The sequence below is a fragment of the Ovis aries genome, chromosome 6, assembly GCF_016772045.2.
Source record: "Ovis aries strain OAR_USU_Benz2616 breed Rambouillet chromosome 6, ARS-UI_Ramb_v3.0, whole genome shotgun sequence".
Classification (NCBI taxonomy): Eukaryota; Metazoa; Chordata; class Mammalia; order Artiodactyla; family Bovidae; genus Ovis; species Ovis aries.
The window spans coordinates 72,910,520-72,929,577 of record NC_056059.1 but is presented as its reverse complement, the minus strand read 5'-3'; the positions used below and the strand labels follow the sequence as shown (position 1 = coordinate 72,929,577).

The 19,058-nt window shown below is 40.0% G+C and overlaps 1 protein-coding gene and 1 pseudogene across 3 annotated transcripts in view; one reads left to right on the top strand and one right to left on the bottom strand.

The window, feature by feature from the left end:
• REST (RE1 silencing transcription factor) overlaps window positions 1-19,058 on the bottom strand; it is a 25,543-nt gene extending 6,485 nt beyond the window's left edge. The window contains exons 1-4 of one of the 3 annotated variants that reach the window (XM_027971022.3): window positions 18,768-19,058; window positions 17,756-17,871; window positions 11,689-12,592; window positions 5,386-5,469 (exon numbers count right to left, since the gene is read on the bottom strand). In XM_027971022.3, coding sequence (XP_027826823.1) covers window positions 5,386-5,469; window positions 11,689-12,583 — 979 coding nt within the window. In that variant the 5' untranslated portion in view covers window positions 12,584-12,592; window positions 17,756-17,871; window positions 18,768-19,058. Of the gene's footprint in view, window positions 1-5,385; window positions 5,470-11,688; window positions 12,593-17,048; window positions 17,070-17,755; window positions 18,505-18,767 lie in introns of those variants that run through there. The other 2 variants (XM_060417146.1, XM_015096519.4) reach the window with 2 other exon arrangements.
• Window positions 12,577-14,481, top strand: LOC101110844 (EKC/KEOPS complex subunit TPRKB-like; annotated as a pseudogene).

The following is a 19,058-nucleotide window of genomic DNA, read 5'->3' as shown; positions in this document are numbered from 1 at the left end:
ATAAGATTTAACTCATTCTACCTTAATACATACCCATCTAGATCACAGTCTAGCAAATATTACCAAACGGTATCCAAACCCCACTGGTCCAATCGAATGCATAGCAGAAAAATGGAAATTGACATTTATGAAAATTCATCTCTCGAACATTCTCAAATCCACACCAAATCTTTTTTCATAAAGCAAAACTATTCAGACATTGATAAAACCACAAAGATGCTAAGCTTTACCTGATTAAAAAGATGTCTGACGACAGATCACAAAAACTTGTTCAGGTATGGCAGACTGAAAATGCAGTTTACGACTACGTTCCCTTTGTCAGTGACCACATATTAGTCTACCAACAGATTTCTAACAACACAATGCATTACTCTCTACTTGGTCCTATCTTGTCCTTTCCATTAAATGACTTAAATGGAGACAAACATCTACTTAACATATATAGACACAGAATGGGGAAAAGAAACGTGACATAACTGTTAAGAACTTGTTCTACAATAAAAATACCTGGAGGGATCAAATATGGGGCTCTGCAACTTATCGTGAGGTCTTCAGCAAAGTACTGAAAACTCTCTAAGGCTCAATTTCCTCATTTGTAAAGTACTCTTAAGTGTTGTAAACTATAAATAATCCAATCCATTCCGAGCACTTAGTATAGGACAGACAGCCAAACAGTCAATACACATTACCCGTAATTCATGACTTTTGGAATAAACTGGTCTAAGTTATAGAATGGCTAAACAAAAGGGAAGATTTCATGTGCTTATCGTGCCTTACTATATATATAAACTCTGCCTTTGAGTATACAAAGAGTAGCTGAATGGAGTCGATCACTTTAGGAAAATATTTGAGTTCATTAAAGAATTATAATGAAAATGTCTTTTTTTGGATTTCCATGGTGGCTCAGTGGTAAAGAATCTGCCTGCCAATGCAGGAGACACAGATTTGATCCCTGATTCAGAAAGATTCCACATGTTGAGAAGCAACTAAGCCTGTGTGCCACAACTGCTGGGCCTGTGCTCTAGGGCCTGAGAGGCTCAACTACCGAGCCTATCTGCCACAACTGTGGAAGCTTGTGCACCCGAGAACCTGTGCTCCCCAACAAGAGACACCATGCCAGGGAGCACCCCAAGAGAAGCCCCGGCTCACCGCAACCTGAGAAAAGCCTGCACAGCAATGAAGACCCAGCACAGCCATAAATAAAGAAATGTCATTTTATAAGCCCTAATGAATGAGGGTATTTACACAGCCTGCATCAAGTAAGGTGTAAGCCTCCATGTGTGAAACAGTCAGGGAATGGGAGTTCCTAGGATTCTGCTTAAAACTATGATGACATCATTTAACCACTTCCTTCACTCCACCCCCATTTTTGCTTTATTGTCATTAAATCTTTATTGTATTGAAAAATCAGTTCATCAATTTCAGTTTATTAATACCTAGCTGAATGAACATTCTTTTGCCCTGTACCAACAGTTTTAACTTAATTCCCTTTTCCAATTCTAGGAATATTTACTCATTTTTAATTTTACTTTTATGAATGTGTCATATGTCTATTTTATTCTTCCTAAATAAATTACAGATGTAAGGCACATTCTTATCAAAAAGAGCCCAGGAAGAATATAAAGGGAATTTCTAATTAAACAGTAATAGGGGCATACTACTCAGCAATAAACAAAAAGTTCTGATAATGCAGCATGGAATGAATCTCAAAAACATTTTACAGAAGTAAAAAAAAATTAACAGAAATCAGAGTTATCAGTTGAGGGGAAATAGGGGAGTACTGACTGGGAAGAATAAAGAGGGAACTTTTCTAAGGGTAGTAGAAACAGCTGGTGTCTTCACCTAGATGGCAGTCAAATAAAAGAAAACATATATAAAGTCACTGACCTGTAAACCTAAGATGTGTGCATTTTTATGTGTGTAAATTAGACTTAATAAAATACTGTTTAAAAATTTTCAAAATGAACTCCTATGCTAGGAGAATGGGGGAACTATCCAGGGTGATACATACAAAAATATAATGGCAAACATAAACTGAATGTATCAGGATCTCTAAACTATTTAAGTGAGGAGGCTTCAAAACCATTACTTGCAAACACAAATAAAACACAGAATAACAGCTGATTAGGTTAGTGTGTCTATATATTTCACCACACCATTACTCTGATCCCTTCTTACTTTGGCCTCAGAAGACCTACCTGAATGGAACTGCTCCAAGGAAATAACCAATGTGGTTTTGTTTCATTAACTAATTTGTCATTTTAGCTAAAATGTACCAACTCAATGGAGCCTAATCTCTTCCAGAAATTAATCTAAGCACACACTTCTCTTCCCTAAAAGATGAACAGGGAAGTGAATACCCAAGCTGACCTGTAAAGATCAGACTCCAGACCACAGAGAAAGCACCCAAGATGTTCACTCCATGCAACCCAGTTAGGAAGGCTACCTTCCCAATTTGACATGTAGCCTCAATGATTTGCAATACAGGATCCACTGGAAATAATTCAGCACACTCATACAAAAAACAAACTAGCTATGTTTGTTTCCTGTTAGTGACTCACAAATTATTGGCATCCAATAAAAGATGGTGGTTTTGCTATTTCCATACTTTGTGTTTCCAATTTCATTATTCTGTAGCTTCCTGAGCCATTTTGCTGAGCCATAATACTCTGTAAACACTGCTGATGACTAAAAATGAGGGTGTGAAAATCTGAAGCCAAACCCTAGCTCTTCTAAATTGGAGGAATGACAAATTAACCTTAGATAAAACATTTATCTTCTCAAAACCAGTGTCCTAATCTATAAACTGGGATTTAAGTATTCTAGAGGTACTAAGATTTGAGATAACAAGTTTCAATTTTTTAGTACCTAGCATGCATACAATAAATAGTAACCGCTACTCATTGTTAACACTTTAAAAATATTTGTTATATTACAATGGCAACTAGTAAAAATCAACTTTAAAATATAACAAAAGATAACAGTAATCAATACAAAATCATTCAGGCAATCATTATTGTTTGGTGTAAAACAGAGATAAACATTTATACAGTGACAATAGTATTACAGATTCAATGAAAAACATACAAGTGTGTTGTCATTCTGATCCAGTGACACTAATATAAGGTTGACCAGATATTTCAATTGAGACACTTACAATTCAAGCATTTAGACTTAATTACCAGTGTACATGTTATACAAGGCACAGGGAACTAGGAAAAACTAAAGATACCATAAGAAAGCTAAAGACAAATCCAGAAGAGAGGACATTCCACAGAAAAAATGGTTGTATTTCTTCAAGGCTTTAATGGGGACAATAACAGAACTTATTATCACAAGTGGAGAAGGAAATGGCAACCCATTCCGGTACTCTTGCCTGGAGAATTCCATGGATGGAGAAGCCTGGTGGGCTATACAGTCCATGGGGTTGCTAAGAGTCGGACACGACTGAATGACTTCCCTTTCTTTCTTTCTATAGTTCCTTTTGGAGAAGGAAATGGCAACCCACTCCAGTGTTCTTGCCTGGAGAATTCCATGGACGGAGGGGCCTGGTGGGCTGCAGTCTATAGGGTTGCAAAGAGTCCGACCCAACTAAGCAACACACACACACACACTATCACAAGATAGTTATGAAAATGGAAATGATCTAAGTCATGAAAAACTCTTATTTAAAGGCTACAGCACAAATATTAGTAGGATATGATGGCCTATCCTCAACAAAGCATCCATGTTACCCGCAGAAAGTGAAACCACGAAGCACCCAAAAGTAATACTAAAAACAGGTTTCTGGTTATGTGACTCAATTCAACAGTCAAGAAGATTGAGAAGGAGCATTCAAAGTATAAAACTTGACAAGCATGTAAGGTCAAGAAGGGCCACTAACATGCTGTGATCCCTCACAGCTGCTCAAATTAGAATTCATACTGTAATCGAGTCTTAATCACTGACTTAAAAAAGCAATACCCAACAGAAATAAAATAAAAACAGAGGCAACTTTAAGTTGTCTAGCAGTCACATTACAAAGGCTAAAAAAAAAAAAACCAAAAAACCAAGTAACAATAATTTTACTTACTGAACCCACTATATTCAGCATCATGCCAAAATGTAATTAATATTTTAAAAAGATTTTATATAATTTTCTTCATATTGTTTAAATTCAGGTATGCATCTCAATTCAAACCAGCCACATTTCACAAACTCAGTAACCACATATGGATAGTGGCTATCCAATTAAACAGCATAAACTATTATCCTAAGGTAAGGGATTTGGGTCTATATACACTTTGGTACACAGCAAAATTTTAGCAGAATTCCCCCACGGGGCTATATATTCTAAATTTAGGAGAATACGCTGATCAGATGTGCGTGTTCACCAAGGGCCAGTGTGACTAAAACGAATTATCCATTCAAGACCACTATGCTAATATTGACCTAACTTTGCCATCTATCTACGTTTTTAATAATGGAGACCAATTCTGGTTGGTGCTCTTGATAATTTCAGTCACTGGAGGGGATATAAATCTTCAACTTGCTATAGTCCTATATTTTATCTATTATAGGTTAATAAATTGGAAGCCTGGTTATCTACTATTCTTTAAAGTTTGGCTCTTTAAAAATAAATAAATAAATAAATAAATAAAGTTTGGCTCTTTATAAATCAGCCCTCAGAAACCCTATCAACTCCCAAGAGAACAAACCCAAATTTCAGAAACTGAGCAGCTAAGAAGGAATCCCTGGAACCTGGTAACCACACAGTATGAAACTTGGTGTTATGCCCTGTTGGAGGCTAAGGGAGGCAAGGGCAGCTGGGTGGGAGTATGAGAAAGCAGAGGCAGTTCAAAAAGGATTAACCAGCCTTGGTCTATGTTCAACTTTTATTACATCATGGAACTTGGAAGTTTTGATAACAACTAAGGACCCTCCGCCTGGACAAAGTACACACATACATCTACATTCAGTTTCAGACATTCCACCTATGGACTCCCTGGTTAGGAATCTCCATTTAATACAGCTCTACCCTAGTAGACCACTAACTTTTAATTCTAATTTCAGAATTATGCTATAAATAAACATTTAGGATCTAGTTCCGAGTCTAGAAGAACTTTCTTATAATGGCACTTTACTAAAAACGATAGATGGAAGATTGGGACTGACATATATATATGAATTACTATGATAAAATAGATAACTAAGAGAACCTACTGTTTATAGCACAGGGAACTCTATTCAATGATCTGTGGTGACCTAGATGGGAAAAAAGTCTGAAAAGGATAGATATGTATACTGTATAACTGATTCGCTTTGCTGTACAGTGGAAACTAACACAACATTGTAAAGCACTACAATAAAAAAAACTTTTTTTTTAAGTTCCCATTTCTTACCAACCTGAATGAGTACGCATATGTCTGGTTAAATGAGTCTTCTGAGAACTTGAGTAAGGACAAAGTTCACATTTATACGGACGTTCACCTACAAAAATATAATGATTAGTGTTCAAATATGATAAAATAATGCAAATACCATTCTTATCAACCATATACATATCATGCAGTATTGAAGATTTTTTTCCCTGTTCCTGGCAAAATGATCAATTTTTATCATGTATTAGAAAGATCATTTAAAACACACATAACTACATTATTTCAGCTTTGCTAATAAAAAGTATCATTGGCTTTCTAAATTCTCACAGCCCTTTTAATTTTCACAGTAATGCTACATGTTATTAAATATTAAGAACTGAAAAACTATCTTGGATCAGGTTATCAGCAACATTTTAAAAACATAATTATCCTTAAAAAAATTCACTACATTGTAAATCAACTATATTTCAATGATATTCTTTTAAAAATCTACCCAAATTTTCTGATGCTATGACTTGAGTAATTTTGGGTAATTTTTTTGGTCTTTATAAATGATAAAACTACTATTTGAAATTGTTAGCTTCAAGCAATAACATTTTTGAGTGAGGAAGCTATTGTTTCAAGCTAAAATTTTCAAGTGGTAGCCAGAACTTTTATAAAATAGTCAGGTCAGTGTTAAAGCAATTATAATCATTAACCAACAGGGATGAGAGTAACTGAAGATGACAGGCCAGTAATTTACTAAAGAATTAAAAGACTCAAAGGCAGGAAATACGTATTTTTAGGACACACACTGTCAACCACAAAACATATTTTTTTAAAAAAGCTTGATAGGGACTTCCCTGGCAGTCGAGTGGTTAGGACTCTGCACCACCAATGCAGAGGGCACGGTTTGGATCCCTGGATGGGGAACAAAGATGCTACATGCCACAGGGTGCAGCCAGAAAAATTAAAAAATAAATAAAAATAAAAGCAGCTGTCTCTCACACAATGGAATATTACATTTAAAAAAAAAAAGGCTTGATAATTTGTTTTCACCTGTTCTTTGGCCACAAGATAGTAATTATGACTCTGGACAAGCTTCTTTTTCTGTAAAAGTATCTTTGAAAGTGGAGTCGCTCAGTCTTGTCTGACTCTTTGCGACCCTGTGGACTGTGGCCTACCAGGCTTCCTCCATTCATGGGATTCTCCAGGCAAGAATACTGGCATGGGTTGCCATTTCCTTCTCCAGGGGATCTTCCCAACCCAGGGATGGAACCCGGGTCTCCCACATTGGAGACCAACGCTTTAACCTCTGAGCCACAATTTAAATCAAGAAAATATACGCAGAGCATTTAATGCAGTGCCTAACACACAAAGCCCTCAATAAACGTCAGTTGTTATTTTGTAAGTTACAGTAATGCTGCTGATGCTGCTGTTAAGTCGCTTCAGTTGTATCAGACTTTGTGCGACCCCACAGACGGCAGCCCACCAGGCTCCGCCGACCCTGGGATTCTCCAGGCAAGAACACTGGAGTGGGTTGCCATTTCCTTCTCCAATGCATGAAAGTGAAAAGTGAAAGTGAAGTCACTGAGTCCAACTCTCAGCAACCCCATGGACTGCAGCCCATCAGGCTCCTCCATCCATGGGATTCTCCAGGCAAGAATACTGGCATGGGTTGCCATTTCCTTCTCCAGGGGATCTTCCCAACCCAGGGATGGAACCCGGGTCTCCCACATTGGAGACCAACGCTTTAACCTCTGAGCCACAATTTAAATCAAGAAAATATACGCAGAGCATTTAATGCAGTGCCTAACACACAAAGCCCTCAATAAACGTCAGTTGTTATTTTGTAAGTTACAGTAATGCTGCTGATGCTGCTGTTAAGTCGCTTCAGTTGTATCAGACTTTGTGCGACCCCACAGACGGCAGCCCACCAGGCTCCGCCGACCCTGGGATTCTCCAGGCAAGAACACTGGAGTGGGTTGCCATTTCCTTCTCCAATGCATGAAAGTGAAAAGTGAAAGTGAAGTCACTGAGTCCAACTCTCAGCAACCCCATGGACTGCAGCCCATCAGGCTCCTCCATCCATGGGATTTTCCAGGCAAGAGTACTGGAGTGGGGTGCCATTGTCTTCTCCAAGTTACAGTAATAGATGTGTCTAAAAAAATGGGATAAGGAAAAGACAAGTACAAAAAAAATAGAAAGCATTGATGAGTGTTAAATGTATTTTTAATAACTATTCAGTTGTTATTAGTCAGTAGCTATAGATTAGTTGTGAATACATCATAGCAACAAAATGCATACTTTGACATGGAAGAATTTTAAGACAGCTTAAAAAATATTTGATATATTTCTGTAAAGAAAGCATATAAATGGCCAATAAAAACATGAAAAGATGCACAATATCATTAGTCACTAGAAAAATTCAGATCAAAACCACAGACATGAAGACATCACACCCAACGGATGGCTACAATCAAAATGACAGATGTTAAAATATATTTGTTAGGAGAATTATTTGTGGAGAATTCAGAACCTCAGTACAGTATGGGTGGGACTGTAAAACAGTGCAGCCACTTTGGAAAACAATTTGTCAGTTACTCAAATGATTAAACATAATTACCATATGGTCTAGCGATTTCTTTCCTAGGTGTATACTTAACCAAGAGAAATAAAAATACTACATCTACACAAAAACATATAGATGTTCATAACAGCATTACTCGTAACAGCCAAAACCTGGAAATAACCCAAATACTCATTAACTGATGAATGGATAAATAAAATATTACTTATCCATACAACAGAGTATTATTTGGCAATAAAAGGAAAACAGGTACTGTACATATGACAGAATAAACCTTGAAAATACACTAAGTGAAAGAAGGCAGCCACCAAAGATCACACATGATTCCATTTATATGAAATACTCAGAATAGTTCAATCCACGGTGATTTGTATGGTTTATCAATTGTATATTAGTAAAGCTGTTACCAAAAAAAGTGAATGGAAGAAAAATTTAATACCCTTTCAGATTTACATGAAGGATCAACTAAGGATAATTCACTTTTAAAATTCTTCGTAACAAATAGATTGCTTCCAACTGTGTCACTCACCAAACCAGGCATAAATACTCTAGAAATGCTAGGACTTTTTCAGTCATACATAAGGCAAAATGTAATCTTTCAAAGTAGAATTTGTGTACTTCAATAAAAATTAATTTAAAAAAAAGTAGAAATTGTGAACTAGCTAAATATCAAACCCACAAAATGAAAAATCTTTTAAGTGAAGATTCAAATAAAAATCTTCAGCCGCTTACCATGATAATTACCTATAAAAAGAGATTCAGAACTTTGAATCTTAGCTGCATGTGACCCTGGGACCATCTCTTCAGGCCTTTGGTAATTAAACACCCTGCTTCCTCAGCAAATTTTTCTGAAGATTAGCAGAGTAAAAGCACCTTACCCTTAGCACTCAGTAGACCCACTAAGTAAACCTGAAAAGGTTCCCTAAGTGAGAAATAAGTAACAAGTGATTCCTGTGGATCATTTCTATATTTCTGCTCATTAGCACTAGATAAATTAATTTTTCCATAAATATAATTTTCATGCATGCATTTAAAACCAGAGGTACCCTCAGAATTTACATAATCAAAACAGTATTCTATTTATACACCAGTAAATTATTCTGAAATTTTTTTTTAAACACCACAAATAAACATAATGGCGGGTGGTGGGGAAGGAAGCTTTTTAAAAGTATTAAGACATACTAAGTTTAACACTAAAAATGCAAAATGAGATATGTGTACCTATGGAAGTCATAATATTATTGTGGAAATATCAACCTTACCTTAAGGTGAGGGAAAGTTATTCAATAGATGATGAAGTATATAAAATACAGCCATTAAAACTAGTCACCTAATCATTTCATGATATGCAACAATGTTAAATCACTATGTTGTAGTTGTCTCTAAAACTAATACTGTATGCTAATTATAACAAAAAAAATTTCAAAATATTAAAACAATTAGGCACCTAGACTATAATTAAATGACAAAAAACCACTGTAACAAAAAAGGTTTGAACTCTTCTGGTGGTCCAGTGGTTAAGAAGCCACCTGTCAACGCAGGGGACACAAGTCTGATCCCTGGTCTGGAAGATCCCACATATCACGAGGCAATTAAGCCCCCATACCACAACTGAAGCCCATGAGCCAAGAGCTCGTGCTCTGTCAACAGAGGAGCCATTACAGTGAGAAATCTGCAACTAGAGAGTAGCCCCTAAAGCTCCAGCACAGCAAGGAGAACCCAGGGCAGCCAGAAACAAATAAATGACTTTTTTTGTTTCAAAAAATTCACATAAAAAGTTGGAAATTTATACTAAAAGTAAAATTTTTCCAGATCTCTGCATCTTTCTTTTTAAATGTTAAGAACATTTAAAATGTTCTTAAATCAACTAACTTAGTATCGTTGAAAACATTTTTAGATTTGGGGGAAATTTTTTAAATTGTTCAGTGACTCAACAATTTTTAAAGTATTAAAATATAACTGACACTAATAAAATCAAAACTTAGTACGACAAAGACACTGGTAATATTCTTCATGATGACTTGTATGGTGCTTAGGTAAGTGCTAAATCACTTCAATTGAGTCACTCTAGCCTGCAAGGCTCCTCTGTCCATAGGATTCTCCAGGCAAGAATGTTGGAGTGAGTTACCATGCCCACCTCCAGGGTATCTTCCTGACTCAGGGATCGAACCTGGGTCTCTTATGTCTCCTGTGCCGGCAGGTGGGTTCTTTACCACTAGCACCACCTGGGAAGCCTGGATATGAGTATAGATTTGTAAATATTCACCATGGTCAATAACACCGTTTTAAAAAAATTCATAAATGTGTACATGTAAAACTCATGCATTTTTCCATATGTCAGTTACTACCTGAAAGTTCTACACATTAAGGCCAATCCTAAATTAGGCCCCAACGTTTCACAAAACTATTAAAGGAACATGAAGTATTTATGACAAGTATATTTGGTATCTGGAACTTGTTTTATGATACTGTTGGTGAGGTGGCTGCTACTGCTGTTAAGTCGCTTCAGTCGTGTCCAACTCTGTGCAACCCTATAGACGGTAGCCCATCAGGCTTCCCCGTCCCTGGGATTCTCCAGGCAAGAACACTGGAGTGGGTTGCCATTTCCTTCTCCAGTGCGTGAAAGTGAAAAGTGAAAGTGAAGTCGCTCAGTCATGTGTGTCCGACTCTAGCGACCCCATGGACTGCAGCCCACCAGGCTCCTCCGTCCATGGGATTTTCCAGGCAAAAGTATTGGAGTGGGGTGCCATTGCCTTCTCCGTTAGTTTAGTCTAATAGTTTGTTTAATTAAAACAGTTAAGTGATTAATGGTGTAGGATTCCCAAGAAACTCTCCTTTCCTATGCCATGTAATTTTAAAATGTTTGTACTTTTTTTTTCACTTTTGAAACAAAATGGTTTTAAACCCTGGAGACAATTAATTACAAATTAAAACAAATTCCAAGGAGTCTGCGAAGTAGTCTTGACCAGATTTTAAATTACACAGAAGCCATCTGTTGGAGCTTAGAAATCTTGCTGCAAATGTATTTCTTGTAATGGAATTTCATCTGCAAGCTTTCTTGTTTATGCCTACCACTGCAACATCAATTCCTCTCCTCACTAAGACTCACTTTTAGCACGCGGTTCAGTCCTACAGAGTGACAACTACTGCAAATGGGATCTGATGCAAACAGCATTCCCCAGCCCTTCTCACTGCTGACGGGAGGAGCAGAGTACTAGGTTACCTTATCTATGTTGTTCAGACCAGTAATTAGTCCTCAAAGGTACCAAGTCACATCAAGAAAATGTAATGCAATTACAAACAAAAATGCAATAGTTACAAACATTGCTTTTAAAAAATAAGACCCTTTAATTACACAGATTTGAGTCAATTTAAAAGTGATTAAGGGGTGTTGGGGAGAAATGGCCAGCAATCACTGAGAAGGGATTCCTTTTGGGGTGAAGATGTACTAAAATTAATTGTGGTGTTGGCTGCACAATTCTGTGAACATACTAAAGCCAATGCATTTTAACAGTAAATGGATGAATTGTGTCTAAGTGGAGTATATCTCAATAAAGCTGTTATTTGAGGTACGAGTTGATACAGGAGGTATGATTGCCAAATGTGATAAAATAATTTATAACTGTTGCGTAGAGGTGATGGGTACCTGTGCGTGCAGTGAGACATTCTCTTTACTTCTAAGATGTTTGAAATTTTTCACATTTTTAAGACCACTCCATTCTGGGGGTACAGTACACTTAATGAGAAAGGTACTCTTACCTGTATGAGTTCGAACATGCTGAACATAATTGTTTTTTCTGTCTGAAAAATAGTTGCATTTCCCACATGTGTAAACTTTCCTTGGAAAATGGTTTCTCAGGTGTTTCCTCCAGTGATATTCACTCACTGTGGTGTACGTGCATATGATACACTTGTAGACTCGCTCATTGTCCCCGGCTCGGGTGTGATGTTTCAGGTGAGCAGTATAGTGATCATAGCGATTGGTATTGTAGCCACAGCGGTCACAGCGGATGGGGCCCTTGGAGAAATCGCCCTCTTCCCCAGTAGAAGAGCCGGATTCCCTGGCTTTTGCTTGCTTCTCTGCACTTTCTTCCACAAAAAATTTCTTGGCACTATGAACTCGGATGTGATGCACAAACTGCTCTTCAGATTCTGCTTCATACTGGCATGGTTTACAGCGGAAGGGTTTGGTCTTCAAGTTCTTGCACTTGTCCTCTGCTACGGGTGTTTCCTGAGGAAGGTCTTTATTTGAGCTGTACGTTTCTGAGGCAGCTGCTACCTCAAACACAGGCTGTGGCTGCACAACGTTGAGTTCCAAACTTTCCAGTTCCATGTTCTCCAGCCCGTTGGGTTGGCCTTTCACCTCAGGAGACTCCTCAAGTCCTTCTCCATCACTATCTGAGAAGTTGCTATCCCCAACAGGCATCAATTCTGCCATCTGTCTTTCTTCACCAACCAGGTAATCACAGCAGCCGCCATTTACCTCCCCAGTTAAGGCCACGTTTGCCAACATGATGAGCTGAGGTGCAGCCAGTTCAGCTCGAGAGAGATCAGGCAAGTCATACATGTCATTTGGCAAGGCCATGCCCATGGTGCCACTGCCGGTGAATAGCCCTCCTCCTCCAGAGGACTGCCCCATTACCTGGGTGGCCATATCTGTGCTCTGCATTCAAAACAAAACAAAAAAACATAAAAGCACCATTTTAAGCACAACTTTTACTGGTCTAAAACAAAACATCACTGTAATTCTTTGTAACTTATAAAAATACATTTCCCCATATAATCTTTAAACCCATTCAGCTTCATTAACTATTAAAAATGTCTTTAAAATAGCTTTGTAATCTCAAATTCTCTTTACTGCAGTCATCAAAGAAACTTCTGTGACCCCTATAGGAAATTCTATCAAGTGTTTGACACATGGCATGTCTTCCCTCAAGCACTTTTACTTTCTGGTGGAAAAATTAATTTACCTTCATTTTTAGAGCTACTTAAAAGTATATTTTAAATTCTATACATGAATAGTAAACTGCTATCCTCTTAACTCCCCCTTCAACAGTTTACTGGTCTAAATCAGAAAGGGGAAAAAAATCCAAAAGCCAACTGTGCATAGATTAAAGTATGGTTGGCAAAGTAGAAGCCTGTAATAATTGCTCCAAGAATTTAATCTCATATGAACTCAACTATCTTCAAAAGAATAAACTACCATTGGCCCTTTAACAATGTTAGGGCTAGGAGCACTAACTCCCTGGTGTAATCTAAAATCGGAGAGAAACTTCTGACTTCACAAAAACTTAACTACCAATGGCCTAATGTTGACCAGAAGCCTACTGATGACAGTTGATTAACACATACTTGGTATGTTATATATATTATATACTGTATTATTACAATATAGTAAGCTAGAGAAAAGAAGATGTTAATAAAATCATAAGGAGGGCCAGGCCAGGTGGGGCTCGGCAAGAACAGGAGACCCAACCCTGACACCCATGATTGTGATCTTCCAGGTGATACTTGAGACTCTCTGCACCTTTATTTATGGAGCACCTCCCAAGGCCAGGCCTTGGGATGCAGCCCCGCAATGATCAGCTCAGTCTCTGCCTTTGTAGGCTAACAGTCTAGTGGCTATACATCATCCTGGTAAGCCCAAACTCACCAAAATTGTGACAAAGAAGCTGGCAAGAACAGGAAGCTAGTCTTGAGGTTCTGGGAGTACTGAATCCTGCTTATCTATGAAATGCAGTTAACACCTCAGCAGGACCTATTTCCCCAAATACAAGATGACCCTTCTGTTATTTACATATGTAAAAAATTGAGACTTGAGAAAAAAAAGCCCTAAGGTACCACTGATGGCTAGTTAATAAACCCTACAGTGACTGTCAACCAGTCCATCCTAAAGGAGATCAGTCCTGGGTGTTCATTGGAAGGACTAATGTTGAAGCTGAAACTCCAATACTTTGGCCACCTCATGCGAAGAGTTGACTCATTGGAAAAGACCCTGATGCTGGGAGGGATTGGGGGCAGGAGAAGGTGACGATAGAGGATGAGATGGCTGGATGGCATCACCGACTCGATGGACATGAGTTTGGGTGAACTCCGGGAGTTTGTGATGGACAGGGAGGCCTGGTGTGCTGCGATTCATGGGGTCGCAAAGAGTTAGACACGACTGTGCAACTGAACTGAACTGAACAGTGACTGTCAATCCATTTCAGATACTTGTGGCAGCAAACAAAGCTGTTCACCTCTCCAAAATGGGAAAAATGAAAACAAGAACTTTACCTACTGCAATTATTTTCAATCTCTCCCCAAATAACAGTACTTCACAGGCCTTGAAAAATTTTGGTATCACAGCAAATGACACTTCAATTCTAACTGCTTTTATTGAAGAGGGAGAAAAACATATAAATCAGGAAGATGTAATATCTCAGACAGAAAGTCATCAATTTTCTCTAAAAAATCTCCTTGAAATAAATATTACAGAAATCAAAAAGATACACTCTTGGGATATTATTGAATGTTATCACTTGCAGAATGTCAACAAAAGATGTTTTGTGAGATGACAGAAACAGTAAAAATTTTCCAGCATCAAAAAAAAGGGAAATTGTAAGAAAAAATATATTTACAGTAATGTATTTATGATTTACAGTAATGTGTTTATAAACTTATGATACCATAAGTTTATGTACACATATGTAAGATACCCATATTGTCTTATACAATTAAAAATGTTGTTAAACATTACTAATGCTAGACATCAAAAATAAAAGGACAGTATGAAATTTATATTTATTTATGGGTATAACATTTATACACTGATAACAAAGAAGCAACAATATGACTGCTTTATGATAACTTAATGTGATCAATATGATTGCATCCTGATAGTCTAGCACATGTACGAATGAAAGAAGCTTTATAAAAATGTTATGGCATAAAGTACTACAATCATATTCGTTCCACAGTATTGGAAATGTCACATTAAAAAAAAAAAACTACTTACCTGTGACAACAGGCTGATACACAGTTTTGCCAGTTAGGAGAAAGGCATACTATGTGGTGGTGTAATTTTTTGAAAGCACAGTTTAAAAAGTAGCAGGAAAACAGATAGTTAATTTTATATTAAATATCAATCACTTTATATTAATATAAGGGTAGGCTATCCACTTCAATACGAGTCTTGCACACTATGTCCTACAGAATGAACACTTAGGTGATTAAGATGATGACGCAGTAACATCTCAGGACTCTTGCCATAAAGTTACTAGATTTTTCACAAGACATACACAACTGATAAGTTTATTAACTGTACCACATGATGATTGTTTACTGTTCATTAAGTGGAAGTGGAGCATCACAAAGGTTTTCAACCTATTAGTCTTCATTCATATTGAGCAGTCTGAGAGGAGGAAGTGTTGGTTTCCCCTAAGGAGTGAAAGAGGTGGAGGAGGAAGTGGAGAAGGCAGGAGAGTCAGATTCATGCAGCTTGATGGAAATGAACCCCAATTTTGTTTGACTTTTTCCTTTTTCATTTCTCCCAAAATGTTCCTATATGGTATCAATCTTTACACGGTTTGCTTTAGTTTCACTGTCTATATCATAGAATGCTCCATGTTGTAAAAAAGCACTCATCTCCATCAAATTATCTTAATTCTTCTGATTTGAATTTCTCCAAGACCCCTGTCCTAAAACTCTTCATCCTACTTTTTTTTTTTTTTGCTGTGAGATCCAGAATCTCATTCATAATTTCCTTGATTGGCTCTGTTGTAAATCCTGGTAAGTCATGCACAACATCTGGACAGTTTTCTCCAACAGGAATTTACTATCTGGTGCTTGATGGTCTTCACAGCTTTTTCTATAAAAACAGCATCTTCAATGGTGTAATCCTTTCAGACTTTCATGATGTTCTATCAGGGTTCTTCTCCCATAGGACTGACAACCTTTCCCATCTTTTTCAGAGTATCATGTCTATTGAGCTTAAAGACTCCCTGATCTAGAGGCAGAATGAGAGACAGTTCTTTCTCAGGGAAAGTAGGCCACTTCAGCATAGTTAATGTTGAATTTGTGCGGTTCTGGGTGGCCAGGAGCAACACTACTTTAAAGAGCACTCCAGTATTCTTGCCTGGGAAATCTCATGTAGCTGGCGGGCTACAGTCCAAAGGGTCACAAAAGAGTAGGACACGACTTAGTGACAACAACAGCCCCTGCTCTCTACAACTAGAGAAAAGCCTGCACAGCAACAAAGACCCAGCACAGCCAAAAATAAATAAGTAAACACAATTTTTAAGTGAAATTTCAATTTGACATAAAAAGGTATTTCCCAAAACATGCAAGGTTTTCAGGCCTGCTGCTTTAGCTGCAGTAATGATTTCACGAATATCCTTTTTCTTTAATTAAAAAAAATTAGTACGGATTCATTTATTTTGAGATGGTGGACAAACTCAAGTGCAGACATCAATCTACACCAGTACACCAAGCAATTCAACTTTTTCTTGTAACACAACTTCGCTTCTGGGGAGCACTTCCAGTATCACAAGTCGTACTTGTATGGGTCCATGACATTATTCAAGGTTTCTGGTATTGCACTAAACAGGATGAAAAATATGCTAAAACTGCAAGTAGTGACTTTTTACTGAAAACACAATTTACTGGACAGAGGGCTGATTAGCCTCACCTAGCATTTTCAGCAGACACTTGCAACACTCGAGCTCAACAAAATAAAAAAGAGGTGGCCACAAAATTATGACACTAGTACTGTATGTACTAGGGTTACTTTTACACAATTATGATTGAATAATGAATCTCAATTTACATTTCTATGAATGGCACTAGTGCGGTGGTTTAGGCGGTTGAGTGCAAAAGTCTTGATAAATTTAAAAATTCTATTAGATTTGTCAGTAGTAAATAATAGCAGATTAGTATTTACATATATTTTACATATTCATAACATCTTCCCCCTAATTTTTTGATATTACTAGGCTGCATGGTTGATTTGTTAATCTTTTCAAAATACTGCAAAGCTCAAAAACTTTACAATTTATTCCTTGAAAAAAAATCCATGTATAAGTGGACCCCCACAATTCAACAATCAAGGATCAACTATATTGTGAAAAAGTACTACTTACTTCTTTTTTTGATTATTTGATCTGTAAAAAAGTAAAAAACAAACAAAAAGTAATCACTTTTTCTCCTGTGAGAAGATATGTTTGGTGTATTTAAGACTTCACAAATCAAAGTAAAGAAACTTTAAAATCCCCATATAAAATATAAGTCAACTCATTTTCACAATCAGCAACTTTCTTGCACTGTGGTTGACTTGGCCCACTTGCAAAGCGGAGCCATTACAAGATCACCTTGAAACCTTGAGGTTTTCATACACCATCTTCACATTTTAGTTTCCAATCTGAAAGGTGTTATTCACGAATCAGGTGTTCTCTTACAAATCAGAAAAAGCAAAACAGGTGGCAAAGATTGAAAAAAAAAGAATGCTAAACCCAAAATACAAACAGTAATCCGTTTCACCCAAGTGCGTAAACACAAACTCGTTGAGTCATAGGTACCAACGAAAGTCGGAATCAAATGCCATCACACAAAGCAAAGGCTGTCCGAAGCCTTAACGAAACAGCCCAGGCGACTCGTAATTCCTAATTCTCCCCAAACCCTAACTACCATCCCCACAGGCATTTCCCACGTTGCTCAGGAAGGCCGTCCGTGCACAGCCCGAAAGCCCAAAGTGCCGCTCGGATCCTACGTGCTGCCTTCACCAGCGCCGGCCTCGGCCGCGGCATTCCTGACTGAAATAGGCATTCGGCCATTTTCTCAAAATACGTACCAAACACAAAGCAGCTCTTCGCAAACTCCGGCGCCCTCGCTTCCCCTCGCCTCGGCCCGCTCACTGCACCACCGACACACCAAGTCGTCCTGAAGCGTTTCCTGGGCTCCCCACCACTGAAGACGGAGAGACGGGCAAATTCGGGGCGCCGTTGGGCCAGACCGAGTCTTCCCAGTCCAGGGTGCCCCCTCCCGGCCCGCGCGCCCCAGTCCGGGAAGAGTGAGCAAAGTTGCCGCGTCGTCGTCGTCCCCGCTCCTCGCCCGCCCAGGGCTCGCCCTCCGCAGGGGGCCGGGAGCCTCCGCGCGCCCTCCCGAGGCGCCCGGCCCCGAGCGCCAGAGGGGGCCCCCTGCGCCCCGGAAGTCTGAGGCTCACTCCCCCACGGCGCCCCGCGGGACGCGCGCCCCGGCCCCGCCAACTCCGGCGGCCAGACGACCCCGCACGCAGGGCCTGGGCGGCCTGGCGGCCCGAGCGCAGAAATCGCTGTCCAGCCCCATTGGCGGAACCGCCCGGGTCCCGGGCTGACTCAACCAGCCCGGCCGCACTCAACGGCGCCTTCCGGCGAAAGGGAGAGGCCGGGGAGGGCGGAAGACGCGAGGGCCGCCGGCAGGCGAGGGGCTGCGGCGGGACCTGGAGCAGGAGGAGCACGAGAGGAAGTTAGTTTCAGGACTAGGGCCCCAAGCAGCTCCGCTCCTGGCCTCAGGACAAGACATCCCCGGCGCCTGCGCCCGCGCGGCGGCCCGGCCTCGACTGGGGAGGGGGTCCTGGCGCCGCGCCGCCCCTCACCAATGCCCCCGGCCCAGCCCCCCGGCGGCGACGATGTAACCCGATCCCGCCCGGCCGCCCGCCCCCGCCCGACGCGGCGGTCGCCGCCGCCCGAGCCACAGTTTCTGCAAATCAGCCCTGGACAGCGCCTCGCTCCGCGTCCTTCCGCGCCCTCCCCTTCTCGCGGCCACCGCCGCCCGGCCGACCCGCCGCCCCCACCCGACCGTGCCTCAGACCGCGCCGCGCTTACCGGCCTTTCTGGGCGAGGAGGGGCGACGACCCGCGTCGCCGCTCCTTCACGGACTACTTTTCTTTGTTGCAGGAGTTTCGGGGGAGGGGAGGGTAAGGGTAGAAAAGTTGGACGCTGGGCCCGTCGAGGCCCGCGAAGACCCAGTGGGGCTGCACAGAGTGCTCAGGCCGCTGGCTCTCGCCCTGCGGTCCGGGCCGCCGCCGCCACCCACAGCGGGCTCTGGGGCCCCAGGCCTCGGCGGCGCTTACTCTGCTCCTGCGCCCTGAGCTCGCGGGAGCCGCACATTCCAAC